Raw genomic sequence first — 11,099 nt, forward strand, 5'->3', positions numbered from 1 at the left:
AGACACCTGGTTTAATCTAACTAGACCAGACAGATGTTCCCTTTGGGTCAACTGTTTCACTCTTCTTGGCCTCAAGGCACCTTGGCTGAGCATTAACAGTCATGAGAGAGCTTGCTACTCTCTGTCCCCTCAGTTCCACAATAACCCCATTGCTCTGTTCCCTGGCCCTGTGTTCCACTCCCCCCCCCCCCCCCCCCCCCCCCTCCCATTCTTAACCGCTCTGATAATTTGGAGTAGAAACAAAAAATGCTGGAAATACTCAGCAGGTCAAGCAGCATCTGTGCAGGTCCCTGAAATGTTAACTTTGTTTCTCATCACAGATACTGCATGGCCTGCTGAGTATTTCCAACATTTTTTGTTTTTATTTCAGATTTCCAGCATCTGCAGTATTTTGCTTTTGTCTGATAATCTGGGTTTCCTCCAGCTACTCCCAATGCAATCCCAGTGAGAAATTGCTACCTCCCCAGTTCAGGCCTTGCCCCCCATTACTTTGCCCCCTATTTATCCCAATCCCCACTTATTCGACAGGTTCAAATTTGTCAGATTTCAAAGAGTTTGTTAATCTAAGGAGTCACTAACTTCTGTAAAGCAAGGACATTATTGCTACTGAATGTCGTAAACATGGCTGCCCATTCACCGGCAATAGCAAAAACTAATTTTTCACAATTTATTACTCTTCAATTCAGTATGCTTTCATGAAGCCAGGGAAAAGGACAGAATGAAGCTCCAGCCAAGTACCATAAACCAGCTTTGCCCAAATATGAAGACTGTGGATTCGAACCCCACTTGAGCAAGTTAACCAAGCTAATATCTTGGTGCAATACTGAGAGTGTGTTCAAAGGTACCAACTTTTGGATGAGACATTAAACCAAAGCCCAATCAACCTAATCAGACAGGCTAGCTGGACAAAGATGATGTCTGTGAGCTACTCAAAAGTTCTCCTAGTGCTCTGGACCAATATTTCTCCCTCAACCAACATCACCAAAAACTTGTGATTCATTGTTTTGGTAGATCTTTCTGTAGGCAGATTGGCTGCCAAAACAACTGCGTCTGCACTTCAAAAGCAATTCATTGGCCATGAATCACCCAGAAGACATGAATGATGATATATAAAAATTCTGCCTCCACACTTCATTATGATCAACTCCATCTCCTTTGCTACCTTTCGTGCTTCCCCAATTCTGCCCTTGTATTAGCCAAATTACAATGGGCTGCCTTATCTTGTCAGGACCACAAGTCTTTCTTCCACCTGGTAGATTCACCTCTGTCTGTTCCACACACCATTTCACTCTATCCTTCATATGATGCAACAACGAGCTAATTACCTCTTCCCTTTCCCAGTCTCCAACATGCTGTCAGCCATTTTGCTTTTTGTTTAAAATGAGATACAAATTGGCAAAACAGTAAAAGACCATCTATGAGGAGGATACAGGTACAGTAAAACACATTGAAGATAGGAGATGGGCAAATGAGGCTTACAGTAAAGAGAACGAGCCACAGAGAATGTGTGTCCATGTGTGTGAGAGGAAAGATACATGCAAGTAAGCAAGAGACCAGGTTCCCTAGCCCAAAACATGTGGCGAAAGGACCTAACACTCTTTAATAATGGCTGAAAATGCACAGTATGTCCATGTCTCAAAATAGCGCATCCCTGAAAATTATGCTTGGCCCAAATTCCCAACCCACAGCTTGGACTCTTGTCTTTCCAAAACAGACAGAACATGGCAAGATCTGGGCAGGAGGGAGGCTGTTCCGGAGAAGCACAGAAGAATATGCTTCACCCAAATACTAAAGCCTTTAGTTTTGAATTCACAAACATTTTGGGGCAGGTAACGGCTGTATAATTAGATAGTAAATATGGAATCATACAACATTATCAATAATAAATGTTAAAGGGACTTACTTTCGTCATAGCCCCAGCTTGCTGTGTGTTTAGACCCGTGTGTGCACCCATCTGTGCCGATCCCTGGGCTAATGTCTCTGCTAACACACTGCCAGAGTTGCTTAGGCCAGAGTTTGAATACTGCATGCCCCCTCGACCCCTGCCAGCAGCCCCCAGTGATCCATTCAGCACCTGTCCCTGTCCTTGCTGCGACTGCTGCATTAGACCTTGGCTGTTGCTGCTGTTCAATAGAGCTTGATGCGTGTGACTCAGATTGGTATTGATGCCCATTCCTCCTGGCCCAGTCTGAGCAGCTGGGCTGCTGTTGGCAGCATTATGAAGTTTCTGCTCTCCATGTTTTTGTGCTTGTGTGTTCAGTGCTTGAGAGCCAGGGGTCGAAGAACTTGAACCACTAGCAGCCATTCCCAGACTGGAAGGTGAAGTGAGCCCTTGATTGTGAGGGCTTTTGCCCATGTTGCTTATATTGGAGCTGTTCTGCTGGCCCTGGCTAGGACTGTCCATTGATCTACCTGGGTTGTTGCTGGAATTCACATTGCCCAGTCCTCCAGTGAGATTGGAGCCACTGCCAGCCCGCAAGAGCTCCGAGAGCTGCTTGTGTTTAGAAGCGGCGTCTTGACCAATGCCGCTGTTCAACTGGCTCAGTTCGCCACCATTGGGCAGTCCTAAAGGGTCGGATGATCTGATCAACTCGTCGGGTAAATCATTTTCTAAATCAAATGGCGATCCAAAATCTAAAAAATAAAAATTATCCACTCTTAGTATCTGATTAGTAAAAGTGCACTTTGTACATATTGCATACATTTTGTATTAAAGATAATTTCTGCACCCAAAAATAAACACATCATAGACGCACAATTTAACACAATATATCTTTTAAAAACTCAGAAGCGATACCTTGCCAAGTACTTAACACTAGCATACACCCACCCAAACCAATCCCAAAGATAATTTTCGTTAATGAACTTCTAGTTATATTGAGATTTGTGCAGTGAGCAAAGGTCTCTGCTACTATCCACTTCCAATTGGAGTTTCTAAAACAGTCATTTTTTAAAGAAAAAATGATCATAAACAAAAACCAAATGCGTTTTCACCTTTGCACAACAGCTCGATGTCACTCATCCCAACAATGACATATTAAGTACTGGCTTCACATTAAATCAACTGTGCAACAAGCCAAAACCTTTCTTGGACAATATACTGAATCTGACTGTTGTTGGAGGCTGTTTTAGGAAGAAAACTCTATGTCACCAAATCATCAGTGCAACTTACCCAAACCCTGCAACCATGTGTATCCTTGTTGTTATAATTGTAAGCATTTCTGAAATGCATAACCATGTGTTTCAAACATGTTTCAAGTTAAAACGTTTTCTGTGATTTTTTTCCAAACGTACTTTGTAACAGTTTTGCAAACCATAATACAACTACTCTGACACTGGACATTGTTAAACAGACTTCACACAACAACAGTGGGTGCAGTTCCAGCAAAGGTAAAAGATCAGGAAATAATACCATATACAGTCAAGTTAAATCTTGGATTCACAGTGGTTGCATAGACCTTATTAGAAATCAGTTGATACAGTACAACCAATACAGCTGAATATGTGAACATACAAATTATCTACATTTCTTCAATGTGTGCTGCATCATATAAAGCAACAGCATAAGCTGCCAGTTCAAGCTTCAGAGGCAGAATGCTTTAAAGTATCCATCAGCACAGTACATGTCCACAATTATATTATTGTATTACCATGAATTGTCATAACATGGAAGCTAAGTTTAAATGTTCATTTACTCACATATATTAAAGATGTAAAAGAGTAAATAAACTTCCAAAGCTACCCTTGGAAAATGTTTCATTTTGTTTTAATTTCCACACTACAAATATTTAACATCGCCTTTGTAGAATTAACAGTCTAACACACTACGTTAAAATCTTACCCACAAGCTCAATTCTGTATAATGATTATTGTCGTCCCTATAATAGTCCAGTGCCAGTTTGGATACTCATCATTAGCCTAAAATTATATATAACGAGAAATGCATACATTATGGTTCGACATTGCGATATATTGCATGTCCAATTGCCATTTTAGCTTGTTTTGTCCCATTAAATAGTTGTATGAGATGACTGACGACAACTGTAATTATTGTTACTCGAAAATTTCGACAGTTGTATCGATTACTCGGCTCGTCAGAGTCCCCAGGACAATAACTGGGAGGTGTCGTTTTGCCACTAGACAGTATAGAATTAAATTTAAAACCTCGAGCTTCCGTCAACTAGGACTAGCCATAATGCAGTCCGCCGCTACAAGTTTCTATTTACAAAATAATGAGCAGAATACGAAGGATTGCTACTTCCGACACATGCACGTTTTACACATACCATCAGATGCATCTTTTGCATCGGATGCATCAAGCACTACAACCTTAGATGCAATACTTTTTACGCAAAGTAATTTAACAAGTTACTACTTCACTTGTCACAAAACTGTTTAAAGAAGTAGTTTAAATATCTAGACTTAAAAAATATATACGATATTCTGTTTCATTACATATTTCATTAGTTTTAACGAAATGCTTTGACATTACGAAAAGCACCAAAGGTATAATTCCTCCACTATAACTAAATACTCGAGCTGAAATATGAGTGCAAGACGAACTTCATTGAATCGCACCGAAACGATGGACAAGTTGTATTAGTATTTTGCTTGTGTTAAAATGATTGAGTAAATGTATCAATTACTGAACTTGAATTTTGTGAAATATGTAACAGGTAAATGCTAAATCACTTTAGTGATCAATAATTTATTTGCTCGCATGTAATTCACAATTCTTTTTCTTACTCGTCTTTAAATGTGCAATACCTAAAATATATATTACGACCTTAAACACGTTTTTGGGTCATTCCCCCTCCAAACCTTCCCAATTATACAATGGTACTGCAAAGACAGCTAGCTTTATTTTGGCGGGGGGGGAGAGATGGAGAGAAGGAAGGGGCAAAACAAATCCTGCCATGTTCCCCCTCACTAAATTCTGCAGCAACTCATCTCACAGCCAGCCATTCCTTAAGGTTTTTGACAAGATCCTTAATTTCAAAACACACACACACACATGCATGCTGTCCTTGTGGAACATCTGCAATCCAGAAAGAGGGGTGTTGGAAGGCTACGCAACTACCCACACTCCCAATCCCTCCCCGGTTGTCCCAGGCGATATCCCCTCCTTACCTGTACTGTCACTGGCGGAGAGCGCCGGCGAGTTGAGTTTGGGCCGCTTGGCAGACGGCGGTCCATCCAGCAGGTTCTCGGCCATTTTATTTTCTGTATATATTATATGTATGTATGGTTCCCCCCTCCCTTTTTTCGCGTTTCATATAATGAACATGGAAAGGTGAGGGGGGGAGGGATAGAGACGGACGCAGCGGCAACTCTGGCAGGCCCCGGGGCCTGAGACTAGCACCGAGAGCCCGCTCCTCCTTAGCCACAGCGCCATTCCCCCACCGCGACACCCCGCATCGCCATTCCACACTCCCCCCTCACACAGGGGAAAAAAAATTAAAATTATTCCGACCCCTTTTTTTCCTATATGTAAAAAAAAAACATAAACTGGAACCTGTCAGTCAGGCCGCATTTTCGTATATCGGGCCGGGGCCAGGCCGGGGACTGACGCCGGGCCGCTGCCGACTGAGGCGATGAAAACAATACTTCACCCAGACACTCGGTACAGCGGAGCGAAGGGGATACGGATTTTTAAAACCCCCCCTCCTCCTCCTCCTCCCCTTCCCGGTCCCTTTTCTCTTATCGCTTTCCCTCCGCTTAAAGGCGTCCGGACCAGAGCTAATTTGACGGCCCGGTGGATTTTGGAACCGAATGTGGGCTTTGAGGGGTCCTCAAGACAACGAGCGCAGCTCCCAATACCGTTCAATTCCTCCGAAATTTCGGATGAAATTTTCCACCAAAATGGCGGCTGTTGATCTTAAAGTTTTTTTTCCTCCTGACGTTCCGTCCACCGAGAGGGGGAGGGGGAGGGGAGGCAGGGAGAAGGAGGCGGGGCCACACGCACGGAGATTACCGAAGCTACCTCGGCGACTGGTCGGAAACGCCCGAACTACGCTTCGGGATGAGGCTGACTTCTCCGCGTGATCCAAGCGCCGCTTGCTGATTGGCCGGCTATGCAAGTAATGAGGGCGCAGGCAGCCGTGCATTACGTCATGATGAAAGCTGCTGATGCATTGTGGGGTTACTATCGAACACCCATGCGCGCCGGCTTGCCTGCTTTGGAACTGTGAATGAGTTGTAATATTGGAAGTATTCATTGTCATGTATTATTAAACGTGCAAAATGATTTCACGATAATTTCTGATGCAAATAACATAAACGCAATTAAATCATTCGAACCACTGACTTAAACCCTTTTTGTGTTGACCATATAGAATGTAATACCCCCCAAGCAGTTCTCAAAATAGCTATTTGCAGAAATAGTTTCTAAATAAAGTGGGCGTGAAAAGGTTTATTTAAATTTAAAGATAAATGATCCATGTCACGCTTCAGCTTTCAAATAATGCCCTAAGATCCAGAGTTAGTTACGCAAGCTTGAGCGTGTCCTCGGAGGGAGATTCTGACATATAATCACAAAGTGAGATTGCGTAACAGCTCGGACATCTTTTGACTGCTCTAGTTTGGAAGATGTACAATAGCATGCAGCACTCATCTCCATACGATTAGGTGGTCAGTCTTCTGCACCTCTTGCATGTTCTGGAGCTGAAGAGATTGTTTGTACCATTTATTATTTTTTTTCCCTTAGGTACTGAACATTGCTTCGATGGAGTAATTATTTTAAAACAACTTGCATTTATACGCTACCTTCAACGTAGAAAAAGGTCTTAAGGCCCTTTACAGAAGCGTTATCAAACAAAATATGGCACTGACCCATAGAAGGAGATATCAGGGCACATTAACAAAAGCTTGGTTAAAGATTTTAAAAGCTTCTTAGAGAAGGGAAGAGGTAGCGACGTAAAGAGGTTTAGGGAGGGAATTTCAGTTGGTCCTTAGGCAGCTGAAGGTGGAATGATTAAAATCAGGGATGCTCAAGTGGCCACAACTAGAGGAGCACCTCTTAGAATCCTAAATTTTCAAGTGGATTCAGGATTACTGATAAACCCACTGTCTTGGATTACTTCCCTCTCCAATATTTTACGAGTTACAGCTAGGTTTGAAAGCAAAAAGAAATAAGATGCAGAAAGGATCAGTTTTAGGTGATAAGTAAAAGTAGTAAACATTTTACATCATATGAACTGAAAAAGCACCACACAATGCAAACATCCAGCATCCTTCCATCTACGAATGATGGACAGGCAGCAAAACCGTTTCAGATGGGGTATCATCATATGGCACACCTTTGCTGATGGCTAAAGAAGCCAATCCTTGAGGCAGGTTCTGCCACATGTGCCACACATGAAGCTACTAAGTGTGGTTGTGGGTAGTTGTTTTCAGCATTGGCATCTGATGCCAAGTTGGTGTGGCCAATGGTTGCCCCCATGGTGCTGCACACTCACCCACAGGAGGCATCAGTTTTCTTTTGCTGTCTCCAAAGCGCAATAATCAACATCTAGGGTTTTCACATCACTCTTGCAAGCATCCTTGAAGTGGGGCTTTGAGCATCTTACTAGTCATTGGCTCCGGCTACCTCACCATACAGAAAATCCTTGGGTATGCAACTATCTTCCATCCTGCAGACCAACCAGAGCCAACAAAGCCACTCTGTTTGATAAGTACTAACAAACTTGAGAGCTCTGCCTTTGAGGGGATTGACACATTCGTGATTTTGTCCTGCCAAGATATATCCATAATGCACTGCAGACAGCAAAAAGTGAACTTTTCTTGATAGCTGTAATATGTTCATGTTTCACAGCCACATGACTGTGAAACATGAAGAACAGTGCAAACATCAGCAACTTTAGACATATGCTATTTCGGAAAGGAGTTTCATCGACTATAGGGGCAGGTGGTGTAAAACCGCTGAGTGCGCTGTCAACACCATACAAATAAGAACACCCATTTAACCAAGACGTAAGCACAATTTTAAGAAATGTGTCTTTTGTATGCACGAATACAATCACTGGACTCTGAAAAATAATTCATTGTGTGAAGTTTTGGGATATTTGACTTGAGTCAATGCAAGCCTGATAGTTAAAGATACTAAATCTGTGGTTCCTGAAGCTATGTTAAAATGAAATTGATTAGCAAAGATGATTCATTTACAATGTCCCTTCCTATGTATGGAAGATTCATGTTTATTATAGGATAAGACCCTACTGAGGGGTTTTGATAAAATAAAGAGATAATAAATGGTTCCACATTGACCAAAACCCTGCTGCCTCTATCCTAGCTTATGCTAAGGCTCATTCACCATCACTATTGTGCTTGCTGACCTACATTGGCTCCCTGTCTAGCAACATATCAATTTTAAAATTCGTATCCTGGTTTTATTATCTCTCGATGGCTTTGCCTCCCCCTATCTTTAACCTTGTCCAGTCCTATAACTTATATATTTATATATCACATTTAACATAATGAAACACCCCAAAGGATTACACAGGAGCATTGTAAGGCAAAGTACAACCCTCCAAGACCTGTGCTCCTTCAATTTTTGGCCTCTTACCCATCCCCTATTTTAATTGCACCATTGGCAACTATGCCTTCAACTTCCTTGGGCCTGAGCTCTGTAATTCCCTTCCTAAACCTCTCCACCTTTAAGATAACCCTGAAAACCTACCTCTTTGACCAAGCTTTTGGTCAACAGCCCTATTATCTCGCTTTACGATGTTAAAAGTGTTTTATAAATGAAAGTTGTTGATGGGATTGGGCATTCTTAAAACATATACATCATGCAATTCACTGCTTAACTGAGGAATCGGGTAGTATTGGAATATCTTTCAAATGAGACATATAATCAAGAGCGTCTCTGCCCTCTCAGGTGCAAATAAGAAAATACATGACCGTGAAGTGCTTTGAAATATTCTAAAGTCACGAAAGGTGCTTTATAAATGCAAATCTCTTTCAATGGCACTATTCAAAGAAGAGTAGATGAGCTTTCCCCAGTGTTCTAATCAGTATTCATTCCTCAGCCAATGCCTAAAACAATCTAATCATTTATTTTGTTACTGTTTGCGGGACCTTGCTATGCGCAAATTGGCTGCCATATTTCCTTCACTGCAATGGTGACCACATTTCATAAGTACTTAATTGACTGTAAAATGCTTTGAGATGTCCTCAGGTTGTGAAAGAAGCCAAATAAATGTTCTTCTAGAGTCCAGTACAGTTTGTTCTCCCTTGTTCCATCCAACACAAAGGAACAGTTTAGATTTTGCTGTCTTGAGGAGTTAGAGCGCGCAAGAGATCATGGAGTTTTATGTAGAACTCAGTTACATTGGTTTAATCAAATATTAAAACTCTTTGCTCATATATATCATGCTGAAGGCAGAACCTGTGGGAAGTCAAAACCAAATCTTGTATCTTATCCAGATTACATGTTCAAGCTCCAAGATCTATACAAGGGCAGAGACTAACTGGATCAATCTCTATTGAAAGTGTAATGAGGGACAGTTGTCGACCATTACCCATCCTATTCAATACCTAGTGATGTCTTGATAGGCATAAGATGTGGTCTCCTAGTATCTGTTCTGAAGGTTTTTGAAAATATTTGAGCACTCCTCATCAAATGATAGCGGTCCTGTAATAACTTGGGCCATGATCCTGGCAGTAATGTTGAGCTGATGCCCCTAATACCTAATGTTGCGGTCAATGTCCTTTAACACAGACCTTGCCAGACCGTAAAGGACCAATGAGAGGGCAGTTCATTTCAGCACACAAAAAAATAATCTAGGCTGACACTCAAGTACAGTACTAAGAATGTGTTGCACTGTCAATGGTGCTGTCATTCAGGTGAGACATTAATCTCAGGTCATTTCTGTAATCTCTTAGGAAAGGAAAAGGTTCCATGCCACTATTTTGAAGAGAAACAGGGGAGTTTTCGCCAGTGTCGTGGCCAACATTTATAAATTTATTTAAATGAGACAGCCCTAGCCTTGTCAGGTTCATTGCCCACTACTGGAGTTCCCTGCAACCATGTGGGGAAAAAAAATTCAAGGTTGATAATTCACAGTCAGCTGCAGTAGGCGTGTCCTGGTCCATTACTTGTCTGCAATGTGTTATTGAATTTTTTTGCACAACTTGGTAAGAGGCAGCTTCACAATCCAGTTAGAAAATTGCTCTTTAATAATTAACCCATATCCAGGGACTGATTTCTTACTTTCACAACAAACCTCTCACTATAAGATTGCAGAGGGAGCAATGAGATGGCCCAGTATCAAGGTGAGCAGATTTCATTTCCTGTAGACTTTATCGCAGCTACATATATTTAACAGATTATATAAAATATTACAATTAACATGTCAACGTCTAAGTTAAATGCACACTGACAGCCGTTTTAACTTGGCTACATAGAGTGCTGGGGTGGGGGTGGGGGGGAGGGGGAAGAGAGAGAGAAGAGGCAGCTGGTCTGTAGGCACTTTTTTCCTTTGTGGGCTACAAAAGGCTTTCGAGGTTTGGACCACAGAAGTTTAAACCACTGTTCCCATTTATTTACTGACATTTCAAGCTAATGAGAGAAACTGCCCTCAATTTGAAGATTTATCCACTAATAAGATAGAAAAGGTTGGAAGCAATCTGTCGGTTTGATAGGTTCTGCAGAAAAAGAGTCAACGGTTCAGGCCGTAAACTTTTCCTCAGGACAAAATGGTGGAATTTGCAATCTCAATGAGGCCAAAAAGTGATTTTACAATCGCACGTGCACATGTCTGTATGTCTGAAAAGTCTGTATGTACACATGTGTGTGACTGCTTTCCCCACGCTCCGTTCCTTTTAAAATATTGTTCATCTGTAATATCCCACAGTTTTAATAAATGGAATGTTTAACCCCTCTGATCTCAAGTGAGCAGCTGAGTGTTTCCAGCATTTTCTGATTTTCTTTGATTTCCAGTATCTGCAGTTTTTTTTTGAAGTGCTTTTTTGGACAAAAAGGATGTCTAGTATGGAAAATGCAAACAATATACTGACCGTTGTATATCAATCATTAAGAATTTTTTTCACATCTAAACTTTAGTTTACTAAGCCCACTAAAGTAGTTATAATGGGGG

At 41.6% G+C, this 11,099-nt stretch overlaps 1 protein-coding gene across 5 annotated transcripts in view; it reads right to left on the minus strand.

The window, feature by feature from the left end:
• The window catches only part of crebbpb (CREB binding lysine acetyltransferase b), a 154,270-nt gene extending 148,373 nt beyond the window's left edge, over positions 1-5,897 (minus strand). For 4 of the 5 annotated variants that reach the window (XM_078558784.1, XM_078558782.1, XM_078558783.1 and 1 more), the window contains exons 1-2: positions 5,131-5,897; positions 1,904-2,634 (exon numbers count right to left, since the gene is read on the minus strand). In XM_078558784.1, coding sequence (XP_078414910.1) covers positions 1,904-2,634; positions 5,131-5,215 — 816 coding nt within the window. In that variant the 5' untranslated portion in view covers positions 5,216-5,897. The remainder of the gene's footprint in view (positions 1-1,903; positions 2,635-5,130) is intronic. The other variant, XM_078558785.1, reaches the window with a different exon arrangement.
• Between the last annotated feature and the right edge of the window lie 5,202 nt (positions 5,898-11,099).

The sequence above is a fragment of the Cetorhinus maximus genome, chromosome 15 (genome assembly GCF_964194155.1).
Source record: "Cetorhinus maximus chromosome 15, sCetMax3.hap1.1, whole genome shotgun sequence".
Classification (NCBI taxonomy): Eukaryota; Metazoa; Chordata; class Chondrichthyes; order Lamniformes; family Cetorhinidae; genus Cetorhinus; species Cetorhinus maximus.